At 57.2% G+C, this 16,718-nt stretch overlaps 1 protein-coding gene across 1 annotated transcript; it reads right to left on the bottom strand.

The window, feature by feature from the left end:
• Positions 1-10,819: 10,819 nt before the first annotated feature.
• On the bottom strand, positions 10,820-13,194 carry LOC131591535 (valine--tRNA ligase, mitochondrial-like). The gene is made up of 4 exons (XM_058862344.1): positions 12,903-13,194; positions 12,239-12,329; positions 11,609-11,725; positions 10,820-10,974 (listed from the first exon to the last, which is right to left on the bottom strand). The coding sequence occupies exons 1-4, from the start codon at positions 12,999-13,001 to the stop codon at positions 10,820-10,822; spliced, it is 462 nt and encodes a 153-aa protein (XP_058718327.1). The 5' UTR covers positions 13,002-13,194.
• Positions 13,195-16,718: the final 3,524 nt, after the last annotated feature.

The following is a 16,718-nucleotide window of genomic DNA, read 5'->3' as shown; positions in this document are numbered from 1 at the left end:
CTCAGGATTTTGGGTGGGGTCTCCGGAATTTGGGAGGGGTCTCAGGAATTTGGGGAGGGGTCTCTGGAATTTGGGGAGGGGTCTCTGCAATTTGAGGAGGGCTCTCAGGAATTTGGGAGGGGTCTCAGGGATTTGGGGAGGGGTTTCAAGAATTTGGGGAGGGGTCTCTGGAATTTGGGGAGGGGTCTCAGGGATTTGGGGAGGGGTCTGTGGAAGCTTGGGAGGGATCTCAGGAATTTGGGGAGGGGTCTCAGGAATTTGGGGAGGGGTCTGTGGAATTTGGGGAGGGGTCTCAGGGATTTGGGGAGGGTCTCAGGAATTTGGGGTGGGGTCTCTGGAATTTGGGAGGGGTCTCAGGAATTTGGGGAGGGGTCTCTGGAATTTGGGGAGGGGTCTCAGGAATTTGGGGAGGGGTCTCAGGAATTTGGGGTGGGGTCCCATAAATTTGGGGAGGGGTCTCAGAAATTTGGGGAGGGGTCTCAGGAATTTGGGGAGGGGTCTCTGGATTTGGGGAGGGGTCTGTGGAATTTGGGGAGGGGTCTCCGGAATTTGGGGAGGGATCAGTGGAATTTGGGGAGGGGTCTCAGGAATTTGGGGAGGGGTCTGTGGAATTTGGGGAGGGGTCTCAGGAATTTGGGGAGGGGTCTTAGGAATTTGGGGAGGGGTCTCAGGAATTTGGGGGGGTCTCAGGAATTTGGGGAGGGGTCTGTGGAATTTGGGGAGGGGTCTCTGGAATTTGGGGAGGGGTCTGTGGAATTTGGGGAGGGGTCACAGGAATTTGGGGAGGGGTCTCTGGAATTTGGGGAGGGGTCTGTGGAATTTGGGGAGGGCTCTCAGTAATTTGGGGAGGGGTCTCAGGAATTTGGGGAGGGGTCTCTGGAATTTGGGGGGGGTCTCAGGAATTTGGGGAGGGGTCTCCACGAATTTGGGGAGGGGATTTCCAAGAATTTGGGGAGGGGTCTGTGGAATTTGGGGGTCTCTGGAATTTGGGGTGGGGTCTCTGGAATTTGGGGAGGGGTCTCAGGATTTGGGGAGGGGTCTCGGATTTGGGGAGGGGTCTCAGGAACTTGGGGAGGAGTCTCTGGAATTTGGGGAGGGGTCTCAGGAATTTGGGGAGGGGTCTCAGTAATTTGGGGTGGGGTCCCAGGAATTTGGGGAGGGGTCTCTGGAATTTGGGGAGGGGTCTGTGGAAGTTGGGGAGGGGTCTCAGGAATTTGGGAAGGGGTCTCCAAGAATTTGGGGAGGGGTCTCAGGAATTTGGGGAGGGGTCTCTGGAATTTGGGGAGGGGTCTCTGGAATTTGGGGAGGGGTCTGTGGAATTTGGGGAAGGGTCTCTGGAATTTGGGGAGGGGTGTCTGGAATTTGGGGGGGTCTCTGGAATTTGGGGAGGGGTCTGTGGAATTTGGGGAAGGGTCTCTGGAATTTGGGGAGGGGTCTCTGGAATTTTGGGGGGGTCTCTGGAATTTGGGGAGGGGTCTCAGGAACTTGGGGAGGGGTCTCAGTATTTGTGGAGGGGTGTTTGCAATTTGGGGAAGGGTCTCAGGAATTTGGGGAGGGGTCTCTGGAATTTGGGGAGGGGTCTCTGGAATTTGGGGGGGTCTCAGGATTTGGGGAGGGGTCTCTGGAATTTGGGGAGGGGTCTCCGAATTTGGGGAGGGGTCTCAGGATTTGGGGAGGGGTCTCTGGAATTTGGGGAGGGGTCTCTGCAATTTGGGGGGGGTCTCAGGAATTTGGGGAGGGGTCTCAGGGATTTGGGGAGGGGTTTCAAGAATTTGGGGAGGGGTCTCTGGAATTTGGGGAGGGGTCTCAGGGATTTGGGGTGGGGTCTGTGGAAGTTGGGGAGGGGTCTCCAAGAATTTGGGGAGGGGTCTCCAAGAATTTGGGGAGGGGTCTGTGGAATTTGGGGAGGGGTCTCTGCAATTTGGGGAGGGGTCTGTGGAATTTGGGGAGGGTCTCAGGATTCGGGGAGGGGTCTCTGGATTTGGGGAGGGGTCTCTGGAATTTGGGGAGGGGTCTCAGGAATTTGGGGAGGGGTCTCAGGATTTGGGGTGGGGTCCCATAAATTTGGGGAGGGGTCTCAGAAATTTGGGGAGGGGTCTCAGGAATTTGGGGAGGGTCTCAGGAATTTGGGGAGGGGTCTCAGGAATTTGGGGTGGGGTCTCCGGAATTTGGGGAGGGGTCAGTGGAATTTGGGGAGGGGTCTCAGGAATTTGGGGAGGGTCTCTGGAATTTGGGGAGGGGTCTCAGGAATTTGGGGAGGGGTCTCAGGAATTTGGGGAGGGGTCTGTGGAATTTGGGGGGGTCTCAGGAATTTGGGGAGGGGTCTCCAGGATTTGGGGAGGGCTCTCAGGAATTTGGGGAGGGGTCTGTGGAATTTGGGGAAAGTGCTGTGGAATTTGGGGAGGGGTCTCTGGAATTTGGGGAGGGGTCTCTGCAATTTGGGGAGGGGTCTCAGGAATTTGGGGTGTCTCAGGAATTTGGGGAGGGGTCTCAGGATTTGGGGGGGTCTCAGGAATTTGGAGAGGGGTCTCAGGAATTTGGGGAGGGGTCTCTGGAATTTGGGGGGTCTCAGGAATTTGGGGGGGTCTCAGGAATTTGGGGAGGGGTCTCAGGAATTTGGGGAGGGGACTGTGGAATTTGGGGAGGGTCTCAGGAATTTGGGGAGGGGTCTGTGGAATTTGGGGGGTCTCCAGGAATTTGGGATGGGTCTCAGGAATTTGGGGAGGGGTCTCCAAGAATTTGGGGAGGGGTCTGTGGAATTTGGGGAGGGGTCTCTGGAATTTGGGGCGGGGTCTCAGGAATTTGGGGAGGGGTCTCAGGGTTTTGGGAGGGGTCTCAGGAACTTGGGAGGGGTCTCTGGATTTTGGGGAGGGGTCTCTGGAATTTGGGGAGGGGTCTGTGGATTTGGGGAGGGGTCTTAGGAATTTGGGGAGGGGTCTCAGGAATTTGGGGAGGGGTCTCTGGAATTTGGGGAGGGGTCTCTGGATTTGGGAGGGGTCTCCTAGAATTTGGGGAGGGGATTTCCAAGAATTTGGGGAGGGGTCTGTGGATTTGGGGGGTCTCTGGAATTTGGGGAGGGGTCTCTGGAATTTGGGGAGGGGTCTCAGGAATTTGGGGAGGGGTCTCGGATTTGGGGAGGGGTCTCTGGAATTTGGGGAGGGGTCTCTGGAATTTGGGGAGGGGTCTCAGGATTTGTAGAGGGGTCTCAGGATTTGGGGAGGGGTCTCAGGAATTTGGGGTGGGGTCCCAGGAATTTGGGGATGGGGTCTCTGGAATTTGGGGAGGGGTCTGTGGAAGTTGGGGAGGGGTCTCAGGAATTTGGGAAGGGGTCTCCAAGAATTTGGGGTGGGGTCTCAGGAATTTGGGGAGGGGTCTCTGGAATTTGGGGAGGGGTCTGTGGGAATTTGGGAAGGGTCTCTGGATTTGGGGAGGGGTCTGGAATTTGGGGGGGTCTCTGGATTTGGGGAGGGGTCTGTGGATTTGGGGAAGGGTCTCTGGAATTTGGGGAGGGGTCTGTGGAATTTGGGGAAGGGTCTCTGGAATTTGGGGAGGGGTCTCTGGAATTTTGGGGGGGTCTCTGGAATTTGGGGAGGGGTCTCAGGAACTTGGGGAGGGGTCTCAGTAATTTGTGGAGGGTGTTTGCAATTTGGGAAGGGTCTCAGGAATTTGGGGAGGGGTCTCTGGAATTTGGGGAGGGGTCTCTGGAATTTGGGGGGTCTCAGGATTTGGGGAGGGGTCTCTGGAATTTGGGGAGGGGTCTCCGGAATTTGGGGAGGGGTCTCAGTATTTGGGGAGGGGTCTCTGGATTTGGGGAGGGGTCTCGGCAATTTGGGAGGGGTCTCAGGAATTTGGGGAGGGGTCTCTGGAATTTGGGGAGGGGTCTCGCAATTGGGGGGGTCTCAGGAACTTGGGGAGGGGTCTCTGGAATTTGGGGAGGGGTCTCTGGAATTTGGGGAGGGGTCTGTGGAATTTGGGGAGGAGTCTTAGGATTTGGGGAGGGGTCTCAGGAATTTGGGGAGGGGTCTCTGGAATTTGGGGAGGGGTCTCAGGACTTTGGGGAGGGGTCTGTGGAGTTTGGGGAGGGGTCTCATGAATTTGGGGAGGGGTCTGTGGAATTTGGGGAGGGGTATTTGGGGAGGGGTCTCAGGAATTTGGGGAGGGGTCTGTGGAATTTGGGGAGGGGTCTCAGGAATTTGGGGAGGGGTCTCAGGAATTTGGGGTGGGGTCTCCGGAATTTGGGGAGGGGTCTCAGGAATTTGGGGAGGGGTCTCTGGAATTTGGGGAGGGGTCTCTGCAATTTGAGGAGGGCTCTCAGGAATTTGGGGAGGGGTCTCAGGGATTTGGGGAGGGGTTTCAAGAATTTGGGGAGGGGTCTCTGGAATTTGGGGAGGGGTCTCAGGGATTTGGGGAGGGGTCTGTGGAAGTTGGGGAGGGATCTCAGGAATTTGGGGAGGGGTCTCAGGAATTTGGGGAGGGGTCTGTGGAATTTGGGGAGGGGTCTCAGGGATTTGGGGAGGGGTCTCAGGAATTTGGGGTGGGGTCTCTGGAATTTGGGGAGGGGTCTCAGGAATTTGGGGAGGGGTCTCTGGAATTTGGGGAGGGGTCTCAGGAATTTGGGGAGGGGTCTCAGGAATTTGGGGTGGGGTCCCATAAATTTGGGGAGGGGTCTCAGAAATTTGGGGAGGGGTCTCAGGAATTTGGGGAGGGGTCTCTGGAATTTGGGGAGGGGTCTGTGGAATTTGGGGAGGGGTCTCCGGAATTTGGGGAGGGATCAGTGGAATTTGGGGAGGGGTCTCAGGAATTTGGGGAGGGGTCTGTGGAATTTGGGGAGGGGTCTCAGGAATTTGGGGAGGGGTCTTAGGAATTTGGGGAGGGGTCTCAGGAATTTGGGGGGGTCTCAGGAATTTGGGGAGGGGTCTGTGGAATTTGGGGAGGGGTCTCAGGAATTTGGGGAGGGGTCTGTGGAATTTGGGGAGGGGTCACAGGAATTTGGGGAGGGGTCTCTGGAATTTGGGGAGGGGTCTGTGGAATTTGGGGAGGGCTCTCAGTAATTTGGGGAGGGGTCTCAGGAATTTGGGGAGGGGTCTCTGGAATTTGGGGAGGGGTCTCAGGAATTTGGGGAGGGGTCTCCAAGAATTTGGGGAGGGGATTTCCAAGAATTTGGGGAGGGGTCTGTGGAATTTGGGGGGTCTCTGGAATTTGGGGAGGGGTCTCTGGAATTTGGGGAGGGGTCTCAGGAATTTGGGGAGGGGTCTCGGATTTGGGGAGGGGTCTCAGGAACTTGGGGAGGAGTCTCTGGAATTTGGGGAGGGGTCTCAGGAATTTGGGGAGGGGTCTCAGTAATTTGGGGTGGGGTCCCAGGAATTTGGGGAGGGGTCTCTGGAATTTGGGGAGGGGTCTGTGGAAGTTGGGGAGGGGTCTCAGGAATTTGGGAAGGGGTCTCCAAGAATTTGGGGAGGGGTCTCAGGAATTTGGGGAGGGGTCTCTGGAATTTGGGGAGGGGTCTCTGGAATTTGGGGAGGGGTCTGTGGAATTTGGGGAAGGGTCTCTGGAATTTGGGGAGGGGTGTCTGGAATTTGGGGGGGTCTCTGGAATTTGGGGAGGGGTCTGTGGAATTTGGGGAAGGGTCTCTGGAATTTGGGGAGGGGTCTCTGGAATTTTGGGGGGGTCTCTGGAATTTGGGGAGGGGTCTCAGGAACTTGGGGAGGGGTCTCAGTAATTTGTGGAGGGGTGTTTGCAATTTGGGGAAGGGTCTCAGGAATTTGGGGAGGGGTCTCTGGAATTTGGGGAGGGGTCTCTGGAATTTAGGGGGGGGTCTCAGGAATTTGGGGAGGGGTCTCTGGAATTTGGGGAGGGGTCTCCGGAATTTGGGGAGGGGTCTCAGGAATTTGGGGAGGGGTCTCTGGAATTTGGGGAGGGGTCTCTGCAATTTGGGGAGGGGTCTCAGGAATTTGGGGAGGGGTCTCAGGGATTTGGGGAGGGGTTTCAAGAATTTGGGGAGGGGTCTCTGGAATTTGGGGAGGGGTCTCAGGGATTTGGGGAGGGGTCTGTGGAAGTTGGGGAGGGGTCTCCAAGAATTTGGGGAGGGGTCTCCAAGAATTTGGGGAGGGGTCTGTGGAATTTGGGGAGGGGTCTCTGCAATTTGGGGAGGGGTCTGTGGAATTTGGGGAGGGTCTCAGGAATTCGGGGAGGGGTCTCTGGAATTTGGGGAGGGGTCTCTGGAATTTGGGGAGGGGTCTCAGGAATTTGGGGAGGGGTCTCAGGAATTTGGGGTGGGGTCCCATAAATTTGGGGAGGGGTCTCAGAAATTTGGGGAGGGGTCTCAGGAATTTGGGGAGGGGTCTCAGGAATTTGGGGAGGGGTCTCAGGAATTTGGGGTGGGGTCTCCGGAATTTGGGGAGGGGTCAGTGGAATTTGGGGAGGGGTCTCAGGAATTTGGGGAGGGTCTCTGGAATTTGGGGAGGGGTCTCAGGAATTTGGGGAGGGGTCTCAGGAATTTGGGGAGGGGTCTGTGGAATTTGGGGGGGTCTCAGGAATTTGGGGAGGGGTCTCCAGGAATTTGGGGAGGGGCTCTCAGGAATTTGGGGAGGGGTCTGTGGAATTTGGGGAAAGTGCTGTGGAATTTGGGGAGGGGTCTCTGGAATTTGGGGAGGGGTCTCTGCAATTTGGGGAGGGGTCTCAGGAATTTGGGGTGTCTCAGGAATTTGGGGAGGGGTCTCAGGAATTTGGGGGGGTCTCAGGAATTTGGAGAGGGGTCTCAGGAATTTGGGGAGGGGTCTCTGGAATTTGGGGGGGTCTCAGGAATTTGGGGGGGTCTCAGGAATTTGGGGAGGGGTCTCAGGAATTTGGGGAGGGGACTGTGGAATTTGGGGAGGGTCTCAGGAATTTGGGGAGGGGTCTGTGGAATTTGGGGGGTCTCCAGGAATTTGGGAAGGGTCTCAGGAATTTGGGGAGGGGTCTCCAAGAATTTGGGGAGGGGTCTGTGGAATTTGGGGAGGGGTCTCTGGAATTTGGGGAGGGGTCTCTGCAATTTGGGGAGGGGTCTCAGGAATTTGGGGAGGGGTCTGTGGAATTTGGGGGGTCTCCAGGAATTTGGGAAGGGTCTCAGGAATTTGGGGAGGGGTCTCCAAGAATTTGGGGAGGGGTCTGTGGAATTTGGGGAGGGGTCTCTGGAATTTGGGGCGGGGTCTCAGGAATTTGGGGAGGGGTCTCAGGGATTTGGGGAGGGGTCTCAGGAACTTGGGGAGGGGTCTCTGGAATTTGGGGAGGGGTCTCTGGAATTTGGGGAGGGGTCTGTGGAATTTGGGGAGGGGTCTTAGGAATTTGGGGAGGGGTCTCAGGAATTTGGGGAGGGGTCTCTGGAATTTGGGGAGGGGTCTCAGGAATTTGGGGAGGGGTCTCCAAGAATTTGGGGAGGGGATTTCCAAGAATTTGGGGAGGGGTCTGTGGAATTTGGGGGGTCTCTGGAATTTGGGGAGGGGTCTCTGGAATTTGGGGAGGGGTCTCAGGAATTTGGGGAGGGGTCTCGGATTTGGGGAGGGGTCTCTGGAATTTGGGGAGGGGTCTCTGGAATTTGGGGAGGGGTCTCAGGAATTTGTAGAGGGGTCTCAGGAATTTGGGGAGGGGTCTCAGGAATTTGGGGTGGGGTCCCAGGAATTTGGGGAGGGGTCTCTGGAATTTGGGGAGGGGTCTGTGGAAGTTGGGGAGGGGTCTCAGGAATTTGGGAAGGGGTCTCCAAGAATTTGGGGAGGGGTCTCAGGAATTTGGGGAGGGGTCTCTGGAATTTGGGGAGGGGTCTGTGGAATTTGGGGAAGGGTCTCTGGAATTTGGGGAGGGGTGTCTGGAATTTGGGGGGGTCTCTGGAATTTGGGGAGGGGTCTGTGGAATTTGGGGAAGGGTCTCTGGAATTTGGGGAGGGGTCTGTGGAATTTGGGGAAGGGTCTCTGGAATTTGGGGAGGGGTCTCTGGAATTTTGGGGGGGTCTCTGGAATTTGGGGAGGGGTCTCAGGAACTTGGGGAGGGGTCTCAGTAATTTGTGGAGGGGTGTTTGCAATTTGGGGAAGGGTCTCAGGAATTTGGGGAGGGGTCTCTGGAATTTGGGGAGGGGTCTCTGGAATTTGGGGGGGTCTCAGGAATTTGGGGAGGGGTCTCTGGAATTTGGGGAGGGGTCTCCGGAATTTGGGGAGGGGTCTCAGGAATTTGGGGAGGGGTCTCTGGAATTTGGGGAGGGGTCTCTGCAATTTGGGGAGGGGTCTCAGGAATTTGGGGAGGGGTCTCAGGGATTTGGGGAGGGGTTTCAAGAATTTGGGGAGGGGTCTCTGGAATTTGGGGAGGGGTCTCAGGGATTTGGGGAGGGGTCTGTGGAAGTTGGGGAGGGATCTCAGGAATTTGGGGAGGGGTCTCCAAGAATTTGGGGAGGGGTCTGTGGAATTTGGGGAGGGGTCTCTGCAATTTGGGGAGGGGTCTGTGGAATTTCGGGAGGGTCTCAGGAATTCGGGGAGGGGTCTCTGGAATTTGGGGAGGGGTCTCTGGAATTTGGGGAGGGGTCTCAGGAATTTGGGGAGGGGTCTCAGGAATTTGGGGTGGGGTCCCATAAATTTGGGGAGGGGTCTCAGAAATTTGGGGAGGGGTCTCAGGAATTTGGGGAGGGGTCTCTGGAATTTGGGGAGGGGTCTCAGGAATTTGGGGTGGGGTCTCCGGAATTTGGGGAGGGGTCAGTGGAATTTGGGGAGGGGTCTCAGGAATTTGGGGAGGGTCTCTGGAATTTGGGGAGGGGTCTCAGGAATTTGGGGAGGGGTCTCAGGAATTTGGGGAGGGGTCTGTGGAATTTGGGGGGATCTCAGGAATTTGGGGAGGGGTCTCCAGGAATTTGGGGAGGGCTCTCAGGAATTTGGGGAGGGGTCTGTGGAATTTGGGGAAAGTGCTGTGGAATTTGGGGAGGGGTCTCTGGAATTTGGGGAGGGGTCTCTGCAATTTGGGGAGGGGTCTCAGGAATTTGGGGTGTCTCAGGAATTTGGGGAGGGGTCTCAGGAATTTGGGGGGGTCTCAGGAATTTGGAGAGGGGTCTCAGGAATTTGGGGAGGGGTCTCTGGAATTTGGGGGGGTCTCAGGAATTTGGGGGGGTCTCAGGAATTTGGGGAGGGGTCTCAGGAATTTGGGGAGGGGTCTCTGGAATTTGGGGAGGGGTCTCTGGAATTTGGGGAGGGGTCTCAGGAATTTGGGGAGCGTCGCTGGCATTTGGGGGGATCTCAGGAATTTGGGGAGGGGTCTCTGGAATTTGGGGGGGTCTCTGGAATTTGGGGAGGGGTCTCAGGAATTTGGGGAGGGGTCTCAGGAATTTGGGGAGGGGTGTCCAAGATTTTGGGGAGGGGTCTCCAAGAATTTGGGGAGGAGTCTGTGGAATTTGGGGGGGGGTCTCAGGAATTTGGGGAGGGGTCTCAAGAATTTGGGGAGGGGTCTCAGGAATTTGGGGAGGGGTCTCTGGAATTTGGGGAGGGGTCTCAGGAATTTAGGGAGGGGTCTCTGGAATTTGGGGAGGGGTCTCAGGAATTTGGGGGGGTGTCAGGAATTTGGGGGGGTGTCAGGAATTTGGGGAGGGGTCTCAGGAATTTGGGGAGGGGTCTCTGGAATTTGGGGAGGGGTCTCTGGAATTTGGGGAGGGGTCTCAGGGATTTGGGGAGGGGTCTCAGGGATTTGGGGAGGGGTCTCAGGGATTTGGGGAGGGGTCTCCAGGAATTTGGGGAGGGTCTCAAGAATTTGGGGAGGGGTCTCCAGGAATTTGGGGAGGGTCTCAGGAATTTAGGGAGGGGTCTCTGGAATTTGGGGAGGGGTCTGTGGAATTTGGGGAGGGGTCTCAGGAATTTGGGGAGGGGTCTCAGAAATTTTGGGAGGGGTCTCCAAGAATTTGGGGAGGGGTCTGTGGAATTTGGGGAGGGGTCTGTGGAATTTGGGGAGGGTCTCAGGAATTTGGGGAGGGAACCCAGGAATTTGGGGAGGGGTCTCTGGAATTTGGGGAGGGGTCTCAGGAATTTGGGGAGGGGTCTCCAGGAATTTGGGGAGCGGTCTCAGGAAATTGGGGGGGGTCTCAGGAAATTGGGGGGGTCTCAGGAATTTGGGGAGGGGTCTCAGGAATTTGGGGAAAGTCTCAGGAATTTGGGGAGGGGTCTCTGAAATTTGGGGAGGGGTCTCAGGGATTTGGGAGGGGTCTGTACCTGTCTCAAAATCCACCTCCTCCTCCTCTTCCTCCCCCTCTCCGGGCTGGGGGGTCCGGAGCTGCTCCAGGGTGGGCTCGTCCTCACCCCATGGGGGGATTTGGGGGGTCTCAGGGGGATTTGGGGGGGTTTTGGGGGGTCCCAGAGGGGTTTGGGGGGGATTTGGGGGGGTTTTGGGAGGTCCCAGAGGAGGTTTTGGGGGTCCTGGGGGGTTTTGGGGGCCCTGGGGAGGTTTTGGGGGGTCCTGGGGAGGTTTTGGGGGTCTTGGGGAGGTTTTGGGGGGTCTCAGGGGTCCCATACCTGGCCAGAAGGGGACACTGCAGCCCCCTCCCCTCAGCCCCTCGCCGGGGGGGCCGGGGGGGCGCAGCAGGGAGGGGGAGGAGGAGGCCGAGAGCCCCACGGAGGGGAGCAGCTCCTGGGGGGGAGGGGAGAGCTGAGACCCCCCCAAAACCCCCAGAGACCCCCAGAGACCCCCCAAAACCCCCTGAGACCCCCAGAGACCCCCCAAAACCCCCTGAGACCCCCAGAGACCCCCCAAAACCCCCTGAGACTTCCAGACGCCCCCAAAACCCCCAGACCCCCCCAGACGCCCCCAGCCCCCCCCGGTGTCACCGCTGGCCGGGGGAGGGTCCCACGGGGCGCTCCAGCTCCAGCAGGGCCACGGCGAAGTCGTAGAACTCGGGGACCCCCCGGTGACGCCGAGAGCCGGGGCTGAACTCGGGGTGCAGGAACAGCCCCGAGACCCCCCGGTGATCACGGGGACCTGGGGAGGGGACGGGGTGACACCGGGGACAGGGGGTGACACCGGGCACAGGGGGTGACACTGGGGACAGGGGTGACACCAAGGTCAGGGGAGGTGACACCGAGGTCAGGGGGTGACACTGGGGACAGGGAGTGACACTGGGGATGGGGTGACCCTGGGTGCCCCCCCGGGTGTCCCCCAGGTGTCCCCAGCTGCTCCCCAAGTGTCCCTCAATGTCCCCAGCTGTCCCCAGATGTCCCCAAATGTCCCCAAATGCCCCCCAGCTGTCCCCAGCTCCCCCCAGCTGCCCCCCAGGTGTCCCCAGGGATCCCCCAGGTGTCGTCCCTCAGTGTCCCCAGCTGCCTCCCAGGTGTGTCCCCATGTCCCCAGCTGTCCCCAGGTGTCCCCAGGTGTCCCTCAGTGTCCCCAGCTGTCCCCAGGTGTGTCCCCATGTCCCCAGCTGTCCCCAGGTGTCCCCCCAGGTGTCCCCAGGTGTGTCCCCAGGTGTGTCCCCAGGTGTGTCCCCAGGTGTCCCCAGGTGTGTCCCCATGTCCCCAGGTGTCCCCAGCTGTCCCCAGTGTCCCCAGGTGTCCCCAGCTGTCCCCCGCTGTCCCCAGCTGTCCCCAGGTGTGTCGCCAGCTCACCTGCAGCCAGCCTCCCCCCGGGGGACACAAGGTGCCATCGTCCCCGATGACGCAGGGCAGGGGCAGCCGATGGACCCGGGCCAGAGCCAGGTCCTGGGGGCTGTGCCCGGGGGTCACCTTCACCGCACCTGGGGACAGGGACACACCTGAGACACCTGAGACATCCCTGTGTCACCTGGACTGTGTCACCTGTGTCACGTGAGACATCTCTGAGGCACCTGAACTGTGTCACCTGAGACACCCCTGTGTCACCTGTGTCACCTGAGACACCTGGACTGTGTCACCTGTGTCACCTGAGACACCTGAGACACACCTGAGACACCTGGACTGTGTCACCTGTGTCACCTGAGACACCTGAGACACCTGAGACACACCTGAGACACCTGGACTGTGTCACCTGTGTCACCTGAGACACACCTGAGACACCTGGACTGTGTCACCTGTGTCACCTGCTGTCACTCCTTGCTCCCTTTTCTGTCCCAGACTGGTCCCAGTGCCCATCCCAGTCCCTCCCAGTCCCTGTTTAACCCCTCCCAGTCCCTCCCAGTCCATCCCAGTCCCTCCCAGTTCCATCCCAGTTCATCCCAGTCCCCCCCAGTCCCCGTTTAGTCCCTCCCAGTCCCTCCCAGTTTCCCCAGTACCGGTTCCGCGCTGGGGCTCCACGCTGGGGTCGCTCACCACGGGCAGCAGGGCCCCGCTGAACGGGTGCCTCACCTGCCGGCCCTGCAGGTGCTGAGGGGGCGTGGTCAGCCCTGGCCCCGCCCCCTTTCCAGCTCTGGACCAATCCCAGCCAGGCCAGGCCCCCCCCAGCCCTTGGCCACACCCCCAGAGCCATTTCAGGCAGCGAAGCCCCGCCCCTTTACCCTTATATGGTCAAAGGGGAGGGGCCAAACCTGGACAGCCAATGGCTGCCCTGCAGGGAAAGCCACACCCACACCAATTAAAGGGTCCCAAAGCCCCGCCCCCAGGTCAGGCCCCACCCATTCAGGCCCCACCCCAGGTCAGGCCCTGCCCATTCAGGCCCCACCCAAATTCAAGCCCTGCCCCCAGGGGAGACCCCACCCCTTTGAGGGCCCACCCCCTTGAGTCCCCACCCACTCAGGCCACACCCATTGAGGCCCCACCCCCTTTGAGGCCCCACCCCCTTTGAGGCCCTGCCCCCTTTGAGGCCCCACCCCTTCAGGCCCTGGCCCCTGAGGCCCCACCCACTGAGGCCTTGATCCATTTGAGGCCCCGCCCCCTGAGGCCCCACCCATTGAGGCCCCACCCATCGAGGCCCCGCCCCTTTCCGGCCCCGCCCCTCACCAGGTAGCGCGGGGCCCGCGGGTGCACGGCCACGGCCACGTCACCAAAAATGGTCTCGGGACGAGTGGTGGCCACCGGCAACTCCAGCCCTGGGGACATCAGGGGACAGCTCGGGGACACTCGGGGACAGCTTGGGGACACCAGGGGACATCAGGGGACACTCGGGGACAGCTTGGGGACACTCGGGGACACCAGGGGACAGCTCAGGGACATCAGGGGACAGCTTGGGGACACCGGGGGACAGCTCAGGGACACTCGGGGACAGCTTGGGGACACTTGGGGACACCAGGGGACAGCTTGGGGACACTCGAGGGACATCAGGGACACTTGGGGACATCAGGGACACTTGGGGACACACCACAAAACCCAGGATCCCATCCCCAGAGCCACCCCAATGTCCCCAGAGCCACCCCCAATGTCCCCAGTGCCACCCCAGGTGTCCCCAGTGCCACCCCAAGTTCCATCTAGGAACACCCGCTAGACTCCAACTACACCCTACATGACAAATTTCAAATTACAGGGGCCTGGGACTTGGCCTTTTACACCTACACCCAGGCTGGGCAGCAGGACAGAGCAGCTCCGGGACAACTACACCCAGACACCCGTGACACACAAGACAACAGACGAGGGGACACAACGGGGAGACAAAACTCTGGGCCACAAGAACGGCCGCAAGGACCGAGAGAACGCGGAACGAGATGAGCCGGGTGAGAATGAAGGCGAGCTGATGAAGCTCGCAGAACCCGGGAGGAAGAAGATGCTGACGGAATGACAAACTCCAGCAACTGCCAAGACAGATGCCCGAGAATCTGAGGGCCACAGTCCCCTACCTATCTTTGCGTTTCTTCAAGACCTAAGCCGCAACAATGGATCCTCGCGGCGCACGGCTGTTGACACAGCTCGGAACAAGACCTCTAAAAGACATCCCATCGGATGCTTTTAAAAGAGAGACGCGATTCCAAGGCCTCTGAGAGCTCCCGAGGCAAAGCTTCGATGGTGTCGGGCTGAGGAGCCCAGAGAACAGAGATGCTACGAGTGACGCCGGGGTTTCTGGTAAGCCCCCAGAAGAGATAAGGCGAGGCACGTACAACACGAGAGGCACAAAAGACACAGAAGGCACGACGGACAAGTGATACAACACGCCCTGGGGCTGCTCTGTCCTGCGCACCTCAGCACTGTGAACAAATGTGAGGCTCTCCCTTCACGTGGCCTAAGGGGCCACAGCCTGGACCTCCCCGTCCCCAAAGCTGACTCCATAATCCCAGGTCACGAGTCCCGACCCGGCACCCCGATTTCAGCCCCTCTGCAATTTGTAGCCTTCGACTCAGCTCTCGGATGCCCGGCGGGGAGGATCCACACGAGGACGCCCTGGAAGGCCGTTGCGCTATCCGGGAAGTTCCTGCCATCGCCAGGATGTCGTCTCCTGGTCAGCTACAATCTAGAAGACCAAATATCAATGCAGGATCTTAGCAGCACATCTGTGAAAACCCAGCACTTACCTTCTCTAGAGAATGCCCAGGTTCATGGGCTGCACACTTCACCCCACAGGGAGGCAGAGGCTTGCTTCACAGCAGTATTGGCTGACACAGCCAAATTACCACCACCTCAAGGAGGGGAGGAAGACTCTCCAGTCAGTGAGGGACAGGGAGCCCAGGGTACCCCAAGGATGGAAACCCCAGCTTATATGACAGCAGTAGGCCCTAGCACCCACTATCTCTTCCTGGCTGGCCCTAGCACCAGGGGTACTGCCTGCAGCTCTCGGGGGTTCTGGCACTCTGCTGCTTTAGGGTTCCTGCCTGCAGCTGCCTCAGGGAAACGGGAGCGCTGTTAGGGCTGCTGTTTAGGGTTTGAATAGTCCTGTACTCTACCTTATATCCCAACCTGTACCCCTTTTATTTTCACTGTTTGTCTCCAGCCCTCGAGCCCTCGACCTCTGAAGCCCTCCCTCAGCCTCTCTGTGTCACTGCCAAGCTCCCGCGCTGAACCCTACAAACTTAGTTAGAACCCTACGCTTGCAACCGGGGATGCTCCTTATCCATAGGCCCCAAGAGATGTCCATTAGCCCGGACCAGGCAATCCACAGTTGCTCCCTACCCTACCTAAGTTTGGCCCTGAGACAGGGCAGAGGCTGACAGAGCCGAACTCTTTGCGGAGGCCAGGCACGAAGCCCTGCCAACCGCCGCCTCGAGGAGGGGTGGAGGGAGCAATCCCCGGCTGCGGAGGGACCGAGAGCCCAGGGTGGGGCGGGGCGGGAAACCCCCTGTTTCCCCAACCCTACGGATCGTCCCCCCACTATCTCCTGGCTGGCCCTAGCACCAGGGAACTGCCTGCAGCTCTCGAGGGTTCTGGCACTCTGCTGCTTTAGGGTTCCTGCCTGCAGCTGCCTCAGGGAAATGGTGGCACCGTTAGGGCTGCTGTTTAGGGTTTGGGGTGGGGGTACACCTGAACTCCACCTTACCTATACCCCTTCTTTTCACTGTTTCCTCAGCCTTTTTTTTTTTTGGAATTCTTGTGACAGATTGAGGGCACCGGGGAGGGACTGCCCAAAGTGAAATCAAAAGGGGAAAAGGAGAAAGATCACCCCCTGCAAATCCACACTGGCTCAGCTGTTCAGGTGCTGCTTCCTGGCAAAAAGCTTTGTCCCTCACCACCTCCTTTAAGCGGTGCTCCACATCCAAGTGCATCCAGGTGCTCCCCCAGACCCTATGAGATGCTCTCACCATCACTCCATCAGATGCCACTGGGAGCCCACCAGAAACTCCTCTCCTCCGGCAGATCCCTGCCAACGTTGATTTGCCACTCGTATTTGACCCTGTAATAACGGCAAAATTGTTGCCCTCCGTCAGGTACGTGTTGTTAGACACAGGTTTTTCCATAGCCATCTTTTCAAGAACGGGGGTGCCATCCCTGCTTGATTGCTAAATTATCCATAAATTCTGGAAAACCTAAATGAGAAAAAAGAATCTAAAAGACTGAGGAGTTAATATGGGAACCTTTACATCATTAAAGTAGCATGTTTTGAAATAAAGTGAATTCTTTCAGTCCAACTGCAAAAATCCAATTCCTAAAAATAAAATAACCAAAAAACAAACAGCATCAAATTCCCACCAATATCATCAATAAAATCACAATACCTCCACCAGCCAAGGGAAAAAAATCTTAACCTAGAAAAAAATCCAAACCGCCTCAAAAAGTTTCAACACTGAAACAGAACTCATCCTAACACTTCAACTAACAATACTAAAATAAATTTTCAAAACAAATATTCCCTCTATGCACACCACCAATACCACATAAAACAAATAAAGTATTCTCATCACAGCACCCCCGAATCAAAAACCTAAATTGCCCTAAAATCTTTAAAATAATCACAAATTAACCCCAAAATAAAAACTTTAATCTAACAAAAAAAAGAAAACAACCCAAAACAGGTAACACCAACAAAACAAACACCATACAACCAACTACCAGCAAAAACAGATGCTATGCTCTTTCACTAACAGTTCTTATCACATCAGCAAAGTTAAACATAAATAAAAAACAACCCTATTGAACTCCACAAAACAAATCACATCAACTATTAAAAAAAAATTAAACCAATGCACTGAACTCAAAACCATTCAATTAACCCTAAACATTAGTAAAAAAAACCCCAAAGCTCTACATTTATAGTAATACATAAATACTCACCAATACTCTATAAAAAAATTTAATAGCTAATTGAAAACATAAAAAAAACAAACTACTAAAAAATTAAAAAGCATCACCCCCAAAAATACACCTATAAATATCCACCATATAAATGCCTGTGTCCCC

The sequence above is a fragment of the Poecile atricapillus genome, chromosome W, assembly GCF_030490865.1.
Source record: "Poecile atricapillus isolate bPoeAtr1 chromosome W, bPoeAtr1.hap1, whole genome shotgun sequence".
Taxonomy (NCBI): domain Eukaryota; kingdom Metazoa; phylum Chordata; class Aves; order Passeriformes; family Paridae; genus Poecile; species Poecile atricapillus.
The sequence above is the reverse complement of the archived record's forward strand: the minus strand, read 5'-3'. Positions and strand labels throughout refer to the sequence as shown.